General features: G+C 35.4%; 1 protein-coding gene across 2 annotated transcripts in view; it reads right to left on the bottom strand.

Annotated features, from left to right (window-relative positions):
- The window catches only part of ftz-f1 (ftz transcription factor 1), a 72,960-nt gene that overhangs the window by 41,446 nt on the left and 17,500 nt on the right, over positions 1-14,014 (bottom strand). Inside the window, exon 2 of one of the 2 annotated variants that reach the window (XM_066398648.1) lies at positions 4,509-4,544. The exons of the other annotated variant lie outside the window; for it this stretch is intronic. Within the exon in view, the coding sequence (XP_066254745.1) occupies positions 4,509-4,544 (36 nt within the window). The remainder of the gene's footprint in view (positions 1-4,508; positions 4,545-14,014) is intronic. 2 annotated transcript variants of the gene reach the window in all.

The raw sequence follows: 14,014 nt of genomic DNA, 5'->3' as shown, positions 1-14,014 counted from the left end.
CAAACGCGACACGACAATAATCGAGAAAATTTCCTTCTGGGAAAATGTAGCTAATTACAGGTAAGTACTTGGGAATGACTGGAAGTGTTAATTCGTTAAGTGAAAATACAATTTTAACATGATCTTTCTGAATCACTATTCTTTAAAATCCATTATAAGTTTGCAAATAATAAGCTTTTAAGATGTTCTTTGAATAATTGAATGAAGCAGAAATTAAGAAGTGTTTAGACATGATATTTATTTAGAAACATGACCTGCATCTGGCGAAATATTAAGATTTCTAGTATGGTCAGAAATATCTCGAAGCCTCAGGGAGATATTTTATAATATTAAGTGTAGCTTCAAATTCTCACAAATTTTCGAATCAGAAACACTGGGACAATATCCCAACTCTTTAACAAAAGCTGTGGAGGGATTACAAATAATGTCCAATTGCTGCCTTCTTTTTTAACGGTGTGCGGCTTTATAAAGGTTACCAGACAAGAATACAAGTTTCCTTTCCTGTATCCTTCACCCTAATATTTGCCACATTGGGGTTCTGAATATAGGACGGTCCAGGATTCAGGAATTAGGTCTGCCAGGTCATCTCGGGTTGCAAAAGCAAACAGATGGCATTTCGTTGATGACTCGAAGGCGTTTTTACAATTTCATTTTATAAAACTGCACTTGCCCTGCAATGAGTATACCTGGCAGATTTTTTTCTGTATATCACGTGATCAGCATCCGCACTGAAATCGCAAATCACTGCCAATCACACATGTTTCAATAAAATAAAATTCGCTTACTCGCTGTTATGCGGATTTGGATTTATAGCGGATTAACTAAGTATATATGATGCATTCAGGGAATTTGCAGCGATCGAGCACTGCAGCACTTAAAGCGTAAAGTCGCTGACTGCTTTTTATCTGAAGTTGATTTAGATTTGAATTGACAAGCAGCTGTTAATTTGATCTTACGAAAACTGCATTCCTCTATTGCTTTTGGTTCTCTCGCTACACGGAACTTTTCAAAACTTGACCATTTTCAGATTTTCAGCGCGACGCGCTTTGCCGCTGCAATTCAATGCTACACCAGAACGCAATCGCTGCTGTTCCCTGAATGCGGCCAGTTTCACGAATATAACGGTTAATTCTATTAATAAATTGGAAAAGTTCGTGCACTTCTCCAACTCGTGGTTTTAACTTCCAAAAACTATTCTGATGTGACATTTTCTATGTGTGAAAATACGAAATTCACGTTTTTGAGTGTACAAATGAAAATTTTTTATAAAACTTAATTACCCCAGAATCATGAGACTCAGAGACGTGACTTTTATTTGGAAGACGCTTCAAATCGATCTTAAAACTTTGCGACCCTAGCTCAGTAATGCCCCGTAAAAACTTTGCAGAAATATCAGGTCGAATTTTTTATCATTGAGTACGGGTTAGTGCAGGCTCGGATTCAGGTTGACGGATTTTTTACGAAGATTAGAGTCGTTGATGAACTGAATCAAGTTTGTATACATCTTCAATTTACTGATTTAATATCAAGAATGTCTTTTCAAATTGTAGAAATTTAGTTCGTGAACATTATCGATTTTAAAAAAAGCTAGCCAACCTAGAAGCCACCTCTTTGATCAAGTTAAAGAGGCAGGTCTTATGCATAAGGACTTCATGGCTCAAAATCCTATGAGACAATTGTGGACTTTATAATGTTGTATGTTAAAATGACATACGGTAAACTTCTGACCCGCACTGTATGGCCAAAAGTAGTCTCTAATTTCGTTTTTGAAAATCTAATCGCTCACGGACGAAGAGGTAAAAATAGCCTAATAGTTCCGCAAACTTCATCAACATAAAGAAAGGATCAGTTTGCCTGTCTACTATAAAGGTGACCCACCTTACAAATCCAAGAACATGATATTATTACAGGCTTTCAATTCTTTTAAACCTTTAGAAGATCATTCGCGAAGATCGTAACCAAAATTATGAATGCTGTTTGTCGATATCTCAAATTTCAACTTTCACAATATCAAAAAACGCGTTTCTTGTGCAAATCTAAAGACTTCATCTAAATCCTCATGGAAATGTTCCAAATCTTCAAAAAAGCAAATGAGATACGTTCTTACCAGAACATGTATCTATTTCTCAATTTATAAAGACTATCTGGCATACGAGTTTCTGAGTTCTTTTGTTGGTCATCAGGTTCGTCGCAATTTCAGAACCAAATGTAGAATTGACAACATGGCAAAAACCACCAACTGACACAAATACCAGTGCTCACCCACTGGTCGCCATTAATCCGCTTGCAATACCAAACCTGATGGTGACGGCTGGTTCGATCCGCCGATGCGATGAATGGCCATGATGGCGCCCCAGCAGATTCACTTTTATCCACTAACCCACTTCTGAGGCGGGCCTTTCTTCTTTCTCTTTCGGTAACCGAGTTACATAAACAAGTTTTATAATAATGACAGTGAAATTGGATTGTGTTATGGGGCTAGACCGTGAGGCAAGACCATCGCGATTTTCACTTTCTTCTCACCGAACGAAAGTGAAATTCGCACTTACGTATGTCTGAGTTGCGTTGGGATATTCTGTAGGTCTGAAATTGGCAAGCTTTAAGACCTAGACCATCATCACTGTTGTAGCAAGTGGCAACGTGGTTTTTCGCGTTAGTTAGTCGGTCGGACCGAGGGGGGGACTAAAGGGGGGGATTAATGGGAATGGTGTCAGCCGGCCGCAATTACGCAACATCAGCACGCACGTTGTTCTTCGGCAACCAGTTTTATGACATCACTGATGGTCTGCGGTGTTGTCAAGCAACGTCAGTTTTCTACCATTCCACTTAATCAGTCGCCAATCTCAGGAAGGTTCCGTCGTACCGTGGCAATGTTGCGAGAGTGTGGGGAGCGGGGGGAGGTTAAAGGGCACAGAGCAATATTGACGTGGTTCGCGAATTTTTTGGCAAAGTAATACTGAAATAGGTAGAGGGATTCTTATCAGAGAAAAATCCTGTAAAGTATGGCATCAGGGGAGCTACCACAATTACAGATAATTTATAACGTATTTCAAGCAATCATAGTAATTTTGAGTCATCGGAAAATAGAACTCTAACTTTTGATCACCTTCATATTTACTTGCGCTTGTGGATCACATGTGAAAGAGGGCCTCATAAAACTATATGATTTTTCTCTCTAAAAGACATAATTTCGAGTAATCCTGGAGTTAAGATGGCTTAAAGAAATGTTTTCAGTTTTTTTTTTGGTCACCCTGTAGCTCCTTATATATTCAAACGGAACGTTTGTGTAATACGAGCAATAGGGATTTCGATGCAAAGGATTTCACTGCTTCTTTCAAACGAACTGTTAACTAAATTTTCTAAGAGATATAGTCATTACTTATGAAAGCGGTTAAGGTGTTGTGCAGCTTACATTGTATATGGAATTGTGACAGGAACTTTTCTATTCCTCAAGTTCCTCTCAACAAATTCTTCCTTTGTAACCCCCATCTCTTTCTATCAGTCTTTGTAACAACCAAAATTTAGCTCAATCAGAGTTAAAACGATGTTTTCTACCAATCATTTTACCTTCGTTGCTCTGGGAAAAATTATGGATTTACACCTTCTGCATCCTCCATTATATTAACTTGTGTCTGCGTCAATAAAAAGCAAAAAAAGAAGATATATAAATACAGGACGTTAATTAAATATGTAGGACAACCCCAAGGATTATCTTGCATTTAATTTTAATACAAAAAGTTCATATCGAGAGAGAATGGTAAAAACTTCATTACTGATATGCAGGATGTAACATGTTTAAGGATATCCTTGTTTTTTAATGGCTCCTTCAGTTTTAGAAATACGTATAACGCTGAAATTTTAAATATATGATATGTACTTTTTAGAGCCCACATTACTACATTCCAGATGCGATGTGAGAATCTACAGGGTGGTATTTTTTCTAGGGTTACGCCCCATTTTTTCGCCCTAGACTTTTATGCGGAACCGTGTTCCTATGATTTTTTTGGTCTTAAAATGAAATTATTGGAATAATAAGTTTGTTTATCTAGTGATTAGTGTTTATAGTTAATTAATGTGACTCTAGTTAGTTCCTCGCCTACACACCTCTTGTTGTCTAGAAACCGAAATTTGGACCAATCAAAGTTAAAACATATTTTTTATGATGTTTTTAAATTGGGGTGACAAGGACAATTAATTTTTTTTAATTTATATTGGACATATCTAGTCATTTGTCAGAGCGGTAACTGTTATCATTTGGTGCCAGTCTCAGGACCCGTAAGGTAGATCCCAGGGAAAAAACTATTTCTATTGAAACAGAATGTTGACGGCTCCAAAACAATATTGGAGATCGAAGAAAAACATTAAGTTACACAAGCTCTTGGACCATACACTTTGAACTTTTAATTATAACTTTGCTTTTTAAGCGAATAGATGTTTATATTAATTAAATGTACCTCTCCTTTAAATTCTTTACAGTGAGACTCCTTCGCGTTTCGACAAATACTCACCATCGTGACTGTACGATTTCTTATAACTGGATGTACCTGAAACAAGGGAACAACAAGTTAATTGGGTTTCACATCTTTCGCGAATTCCGCGAATCCTCAACGTTAATTATCCTCGATCGATGAGAATCGACTATTAATATCAAATACTCCATTGTATTCTGTAGTTTATCGTCGCTACATGAATTTTACAAGAAAAACCGTATTTTGCTACGCACCTGTGTCTATAGTAAATGCGCCATAGAAAAACGCATCGAAACTTAATTTTGTAATTTAGGTAAAACCTTGACACGGATAACTTCGAGCTGTATCTGATTATGATGGAATAGATTTCGTCGAGAGGAAACAACAATTATTTTAACTTTAATTAAAACACAAACAAACGCTGCTGTTGCTCAATACGCTTAAAACAATGAAGATAATGAAGAGCCCTTGATAGTTCAGCGATTTCGACACAGCAGCTGGAGGACTCAAACATGGGCGGACCAATAATTTCTACAAATAACGACCCTTTATGTAACGCTCCGCAGTTTCGAGCAATATTTGACTTTGCACAACTCTCTTGATCCTCCAGACAAGGAGCCATAAAAAAAAAACTTCCTGGGAACGAGACTTAAATCACCGGAGCCCGACTTTTATGATTGTTTTACGCCTTTGGAGCACGTGTGACTGGCTCTGTCTGCTGACCTGATTCGCTTGTCCGGACCCCGTAACACTTTCTCCACTTAAAACAAAGAACCGATGATTAACCAAAGTTTGGGTGCTTTTTTTTATTGGGGCTTTGTTTTCGGCCCTTTGTTGAACCGACGCGCCCGCCTCCGCGTACATGACCCTGGGAATCATTAAATAATTAACAAATCTATCTATCAAAATAAATGAATAGGTATTTCATGAAATTCGCGGCTCTTGGGGCGCGACCCAATAGGCCCGATGGGTGGGCCAAGTGACGTCGGGCTACCAATTTTGGATCAACATTTCGGGTTGCACGGGGCCTTTTGGCTTCTCAGATCCTGTCCGGATCGGGATAATGTTAGGAAGTACCACAGTCAATGTTTTGTTATATTTTCAATAAGTGGCTAAATTATGCAATAACTTCTACCTAAAATCAGGTATTAGAGGTAACAGGTTTTGAGGTGTTGAAGCTAAAAATTCACAGATCCGAACGATTTTCTTCAAGAATGTTCTTGAAAAGTGGAATAAATTCTGTGAGAATGAAGTTTTTTATGCGTAATAGAAACTCTCTTTCAAAGAAAATTTTAAGAACAAATCAATTCTAAAAAACACCGGAACTTTGCAATCTGGAAATCTGAAAATTCTCGACAATGTTTTACCTCAAATTATGATAAAGTAGAAGAATTCTTTATAACCTCAAAAAATGATCAAGAATAACGTTAATACGTTATATAACGCAAACTATTTAACATGTTAATAGAAGCTGAACCAAGCATTTGAAATCCTTAGAAGTTTACATGAAACACTCGTCGAGTCTGATTCAGATTTCGACAAATTTCAATTTAGGTACAGCCATAAATTTTTCTAATTTTTTAAATATGAATACGACTTTTTTCATTCACGCAATTTTACAAATTTACCAAATGATTGTAAAAATCTATTGGTGCAGCATTTTTAAGCACCAGCATCTTTTACCCCTTTAACTTTTTTTTATATTCCTCACTGATCTATGTTTACCATAAAAAAATTTTATATGTTTAATTTCGTGTTTTTTATCTCGTATATTTTGAGCGTCTGTAGTTCTTTTCAAGGTACCCAAACATTTGCAAAAGTAGGTAAAGTATGGCTACATGACAAATTGTGGTAAAAATATCTCTTTTCTCATGACTATAGAAAAAGTAAATCTCAGTATATTTCTTAAACAAAAAATTTTTAGACCAAGCAAGTTTCGGAAATGATTTCGACAATTTCTATTTTTCTAATGTCCTAATCAAAATTGAGCCCAGGACGCACCTGCTTTTAATACATCTACATGATAATTTTTCAAAAAATAGAGAAACTTTATAGCACTCAGTACACGATAGAACATTGGTGGATCATCATTTTTTAAGAACGTCAAATTTTCCAAATATGTAAACATATCTTCTATCTTTTATTGCTAATATTTACATGAAAATTGTGTTCTGCATACTCGTGTTTTACTGGATTAAAACACGAGCATTTAAGTAAATTAAGTAAATAAAAATAGGTAAAATAAAAGTAAGTAAATTTTAAAAAAATATGTCTTTCAAATTACAAGAAACCTTTATAGTATTGGCAGGTCTATAGGGGGACCAAAATCTCTACTAAATCTTTCAGGGAATTCAGCTGCGAATGGGTTGGAAAATAGAGTTCCTAGAAATGGCTTTTCCAATACTTTTGACTTTTAAATAATGGTCTCATGGCCGATATAGGACCTAAATCAATCAAATGGTTGAATCTAAATTTGTACACATATGTACATTTATATACGTATTATCAAATATTACTTTAGAAGCACTAAAATACTTTCATTAAAGCACAATGTCTCGTTATGAGCAGTCTTTGATGGTGCAAACACCCGAATTGCTTTTTTTCCCGACTTTACAAGCTCCATTAAAGTGTCAGCCGTTCCGGTTCAAAAAGGAGTCTTTTGATACCTCTGCACCTTGTCACAACAAAAGCCGGGTGCTTATCCTGTTTACGAAATTGCTTTAATTAATAGAATGGGGCGTGACGATCCCAAATATAAGGCCTGTCGCACTTATTCGCTCTGCGGTGGGCCCCTCGGTACCTGTGCGTATGTACATCAATTTTAAGGCTTTCAAATGAGATCGTAAATCTGCCTCGAGGCCTCTTTTGTCAAACAAAGACATTTTTTAAACGGAGATTTTTGGGACTTCAGTTATTTTTAAAAATGCAATGAACGGTGGGGTTGCTGAACTTATTTTTATTAGTATTTTGAAAAATCGGCTAAACCAGAACTCCCTTTCATTCGGAGGTGAAAAAAATCGCGATTCCAAAATTATGATTTTTTTAAATCAAAACACTACGTGGTATTGTTTTCTTTTTTTAGCAAAAATAATTAAAACTAACTTTGTTATAATTACACATGAATAATTAAAACAGAATAGAATAAAACTGAAACTACTGAAACCAAATGCTGATTCAAAATTGGACGGAAAGTTCGAATGACTGGAAATAGGACATAAAAAGGTCTGGAATTTCGTGTTTTACTGTGAAAATTGCTGAAAAATTCAGATTTTGATTTAATTGATATATTTTTTAAGGTTTGATATTTCATTTATATAAGAAAATATGAATCCCTTAAACGATTACCTAATTAAAAAAAAACTAATTTAATCAGGATCCAAATTGAATTCTCCTCCCGTCCATGTTTTTATCTCAGCATGATTCTGATTTGCGAGTCTATCGAACCTCATTAATCTAGATTTATTTCATGCCCGAGAGCCAAATTATTCTTCTAAAAAAAGTTTCTCATGCATGCATAAGTAACCCAAATTCTCCATCTCACAGTCCTCCCTGTGTGCCTACCAAAAGGCCATAAGCATTATGTTGTCTCCCTAATAAAGAAATACGTTCCGCACCTTCGAAGTCCAAATAAATCTAAATGTGTGTGCCAACATGCCCAGCGTGTGCCAAAGCTTTATTGAAAAATTGCTTTAACGTTCATTTACACCTCGTTTGAGACGATTTATCCGTCCAACAAAGCATGTTTCGACCCATATCGCAGGTAAACTAAGCAATATTGGACAATAACAGTTCGACTGCAGCCCTAATGCGAATTTACGACCGTTTGACATGACGCTATTGTTCGATTCTCGAAAATTATAAACGGTCAATTGAAAAACTCGACTGGAAGTGTTTTGATCGTAAGTTACCTGTATCAATCACTTTTTGGTGGTTAAATTAGTTGTATCTGTCGAGGCACCTGTTCGACTTGACGTGCCTAAATAAGGCACGCGAACGCACCTCCCAGTAGAACGACTTTTGAAGGAAAATCCGAGGGAAAAATCAAACTTTATTGCCAACACAAAAACCCTTTTCCGCACCCTATACCCAAGATAAATCAAACGTGAACAGCAATCTCAAATAAAATGATTGCGTCGACACAGGAAAACATTTTTGCGTAGAAAGGCGGAAAGGGAGTCGGTAATGGACTTCCCTGCTGGGAGGCCCTTCGAGGGAGGAAACGCCCTTGGCCCCATTTCTGCTAAATCCGAAAGAATGCAACAGTTCCCTGTTTTCGAGCGGTCCACAAACGATAATTAGTAAGTATCGTTACTTCGTAATCGAATGTTGATAATGCGTCGATAACTATATAGGTGAAATTTTGGAGAGAAAGCGGCCTTTTTTTCATGCACAAACGCTAATTCTATTTGAACGTACGCAGGGATTACGCAATTTAGCCGAAATTGCGTTTCTCAAATAATGACATGGTCAATTGGTGTGCAATATCCATGCTATTACAACAACAGTGATAATAGATTTCTTTCATGTATTATGTATTACGATTACTCATAAGTGTCTCGCAAACACCCATCAACGGGGTATAAGATGTCAAAATTTTAATTGTAATAATTTTGATTTTCACTCAAAAATTCAAACAGGCGACATGTGGGCGCTCAGATTCATGCGGCAAAATGAGCGAAGGAAACGTTGCGAACAACGTGACAGCTACGACAAATGAAAGATGTCTTCGCTTTGACAGGTGTTTGTAGCTGATGAATGTCAAAGCAGGCAACCTTAGAAATTCACAGATTCAACTTTAATCATTTTTATTCGTTATCCTTCAATTTTTCAGATATTAAGCTCAAGCAAGCTTGTATTATCAATGCCAAAAAGACTTGATGCTATCATCAAAGCAAATGACAATTGTACAAAATATTAAAATTATAACAGTTGCAAATTAAAATTAAATATACATATAAATGTATGAAAACTTTTTTGATGCAATTTTTTGTTATCTCAACTATTTCATTTTCTAATGTTTAAATGAAATGTTTTAAATGAATTTATTTTTAGTTTAATTACTTTTCAAGAGAACGCTTATACTGATTTTGGCAGCTTTACTTATATTTCAGTTCAAATAAAAATTTATGCCGAAAAACTATTGAATAGTGGCGTATGGAGACTTTTTTAAATGATTGAATGTCATTCTGACATATTTTGTCAATCCCGTCACTGTTCTAAGTTGTCACAGTTGCTGTTGATGTGTTAAACCTGTTAGATGTGACCTGTTGACGGATAAGAATAAGATCTCAATGAGTTTTCGAATAGCTTAAATTTATAAGTTAATTTAAGTTTATTTTTATAAGCTAATTTTTAGGTTTTCTAACATATGTCAGAAAACCTAACACTTGGGTTACTTTGAATCTATCACGTAGGTATCAATTTCCGGCTTTGTGGAAAAGATTTTTGGTATTTGTCCAGCAAAATAAAAATATAAAATACTATAAAGAAAATTAATATAATATGAATTTTCTATAACAACGCGAGTCCATGGGTCCTGAGGAGACAGCTTAACGAATATGCAATACATACCGCTAGAACGAACTTTGTGTTAAAGATAACGCAAATTGATAAAAAACTAATAACAAAAAGTGAAAAAAAACACACGATGAGTGTATGATCAAGAATGAGATAATGAATGATCAAAATTGGAGTAAATTTAGTTCATAGTAACTTTTTTATGTAATATTAAAACTCTACACGATACTGGAATGCTTTGAATATTTTATTCGGCATTAAATACCATCTTTATCAAATCAGAACTAGATAGCACTAGATTTTAACAGCAAATATTTACCCAACGCCTCAAGTGCCAATTATTTCGAAACGAGGCACGACGTTCATTCACCAAAATCGAAAAGTGATGAAACGACGAGGAGTATCATTGGCAAAGAAAATCCAAATACGGCGGTCCACAGGTGATTACCCAAGCCGCGTACACACCAAATTGCTCTTTTATGTACAACAATGCTAATATTTCGTGTTGAACAATAAAAACAGCCTTGGCACATTTTTCTTCGGAATATATTATTTTAGTTAATGCTATCCATAGCGACTAATTCTTGCACGCATACACCGGGTGTCGCAAGTCGCAACAATATCAAAATGACATTCTTCCGAGAATTCTCCCTTTTTTGTACCTTCCCGATTGTAGGAGTCAGGTAATGTCATAAAACAAAAAATACCTGTTTCAATCCGGCTTTTAACATATGACTTTCTCTTTGATTGTCAACCGTTTAGGGCCGGATCGTGCAACAAAAGCACCAAGTTAAACTGTTTTCTAAACAAACGCCGTAGGAACTTGTAAATTGAGATTTATGGCCGTTGTTGTGACTTGCCCATTTTCCCTGTCTTGTCTAAAACATCTAATGACTTCCTTTATCGACGTAAATGTCAAATGATGGTATTTGATGATTTTTAAGAACTCGGTAGTCCATAGGGCAATAACTAAAAGAAAGTCCATCCAGGTTTTCAGTGCCTTTTTAAAGATTTCAGTGCCCGTATTTCGAGAATTCGTGGAGCAGCTGTCCCAAAAAATACGCATGTCCTTAAGCTATAGAAAACTCCTAAACACGTCGGAAGATATTTTTTTAATGACATATTTTGATGTCGCTCGTGTTAATTTTTATTGACACCTGTCAAAGTTGTCACATCATAGTCAATCATTTTCAACAGTAAGATAGGGCGTGTGATATTGTCAATAAAAGGGTTTTCAATCCTCAATACGCCTATGAAATTTCGATGAATTTGGTTAAGCTAAACACACATGGAAACGTGTCACACTTTCAGAATTTTTCATGTATCGTCACATATGTAACCGAATTCGCGATTTTAAAGATATGTCGAATTTTTTTATTAAAATTTATGCTAAACCCCATTGTTTTCCACGGGACACGTCACTGAGTGTTATTCGGCAAAAAGAAAATAAAAAAATTACATTGAGAAGTCCATTAATAATAAATCCGTGATGTAATTAAGGTACTAATTTGCCTTCAATGATCATTAATCTGCCTGATAATTGAAACTTTAAAAGAAAAAATATTTTCAACAGGATACGCCACTGAAATTCGTTGAGGAAAAAATCTTGAACTCAAAAATGGAATTTAGTGCTGCACTGCAGTTATTAAATAAACTCAAAAATGTGTCTTCAATTGCCATTTTTTCAGTGTCAATCGACACCTAATTTTTTATATTAAACAAAATCGTTTTCAACGAGATACGTCACGAAATGTTACTGAGCAAAAAAAATTAAATATCTATTTTTTGCCACTTTCCAAACTTTGAGCACCGATATTTCGGAAACCCATTAAACAATTTCCTTCAAATTCCCTCAAATGAATCGTGTTGTTGAGCTTTACGAGTCTGTGGTGGGTTGTAATAAACCTTTTAATTTCTAAGATATAAAGCTACTTTAATTACTACTTTCGCGATTTTGAAATTTACTGCATAACAGATTGTAGAATGAGACACAATGTTTTAGCATATTACGGCCGCTATACACACAAATTCACGGCATTGGGTTGATAATAGAATTGGCTTATTCTTTTGGCCAAAAAAAAAAAAATCCCTCCCTTTCACCCACCCACATATCATGTCCATTTTAAAAGGTTAAGAAAGTGTCATTTTGATTTTAAGGTTTTTATGAGAATTACATATTAGAGTGGACGTCTGTTAATTCGCCTTAATTTCACATCAAATCCCGCGGCACTAGTACCGCAGTTTACTGTGGCAAAATCCCGACCCCAATCACTAATACCGTGATGTTATCTTCATACGGCCTTTAGGAAGTAATTCAAATTTTCTGCTATATTAAACTAATACCTATCAAAAATATTTGCATACTTTACCTGGTGAGAGATTACAAGTCCTGCTACAAACCAATTAAGCTAACAAGAAAAAAAGTCTCGCTAGTAGTTATTTATTAATTTGTTTGGCTGCAAAGTAAGTGTCGGTTTCACAATAAAATTCAATTTGAGGCCAAACACTTCGATTATCTACCTCGTTTCATACTTAAATTATTTAATTTGATGTCAAATAATAAATTGCCCACATAAATCCCCTCGACCCGAACGAACGAAGATTGTCTAATTTACTGTCTTTTTTACAATTGCGTGTTTTTTTTTTTTTATTTAAATAAGTGGAGTTTGGCGATATTGCTGAAATATGTGGACAACGTTAGACAAAAGAAACAAATTTAAGGACTCCATTATGGACAGAAATACCGAGGGTGGGCAAATTCCCCCTGAATATGAAGGAGTGGTACAAAGTCTTGCAGATGCTGTTAGTAATTTTTTTTATAAGAATGTTAGACAAAAAAATCATAAAAAAGAAGTGAATATGGGAAATTGATTTATGATTGGATTTTTTAAATATCTACTATTAAACATTAGACCTCGGAATACAAGAAAATTTTTTAAACTGTTTACATACACTATCCCCTGTACACGTGTCTACATTTTTCGAATCGAGGTCAATCAATGGAACGTTCTTCCGTTTTGAGGAAAGTCAATGTCGACGTCGGGCGTCGCTAGCGCGGCGTCGCTCCATTCGCAACCCCCGCCGACCCCTTTCTTGACCTAGTGAACTTAAACTACTTCCGCGCGCCTATCCGACATTTTTCAGTTTAGATTTTGACCACAAATTCTTGACACTAAATTGACAAAAAAATAGCACTCAACAGCTAATCCCAACCCAACCTGTTCCCAATATCAAATCATGCATTGAAACAGTTTAATAAGCACGCGGCATGTTCGTCGATAAATAATCCGAACCAAAGGTCCTATACCATGGCATATGAGCCAATAACACATTTTCCGAAGAATTATAATGGGAACAATACATGCATAAACTATCGTTTTGCATTAATGCACTTTGGTATTTTCGTTTATTTAGGACAGCCACGGATCGATTTTGCGTAGGCGATACTGTGTTGCAAGTCGTTATTTCGATACGTACTGTATGTTTAAACTTATTTGAGGAAGATCAAATACCTGAAAGGGAAAATTTAAAAAATCCCGTTATGAAATTTCACCGTTGTTTATTAAAATTTGCTAATGTAAATAATGCAGATTTCGAAAGGCGTAACATTAGCATTTATTAGCATAACATCTTGGTGCTATGTGAATATCTTTTGTAAATAGTGTTGTCAATGATTCAGACACAATATGGTGGTTCCATTGGGGAGTTAAGTGCAAAGTTAATGTATTTACTAAGAATCACTAGAGAATGAAGGAATGTTCGAGCCTTGCAAGAAGGACGAAATAATGGGATTTTATTCTAATAGTTTAAATCACGTCTCAACATTTATTAATCACGGTAATTTTTCTCATTTCTTGAACGTTTTATAAACATTTTCAAGAGTCTGATATCTAAATGATGTACACTTCAAACTGAAGACTTCACGGCAAATACTCAAAACAGCCTAATTTAAAATCAAAACCTAAATTTTTTCGTGATAATTATACTCAATCTGAGATAAGATGGGAACGCAGCATATCCGTATTTCC

The sequence above is a fragment of the Euwallacea similis genome, chromosome 17 (assembly GCF_039881205.1).
Source record: "Euwallacea similis isolate ESF13 chromosome 17, ESF131.1, whole genome shotgun sequence".
In the NCBI taxonomy this organism is placed as follows: domain Eukaryota; kingdom Metazoa; phylum Arthropoda; class Insecta; order Coleoptera; family Curculionidae; genus Euwallacea; species Euwallacea similis.
The sequence above is the reverse complement of the archived record's forward strand: the minus strand, read 5'-3'. Positions and strand labels throughout refer to the sequence as shown.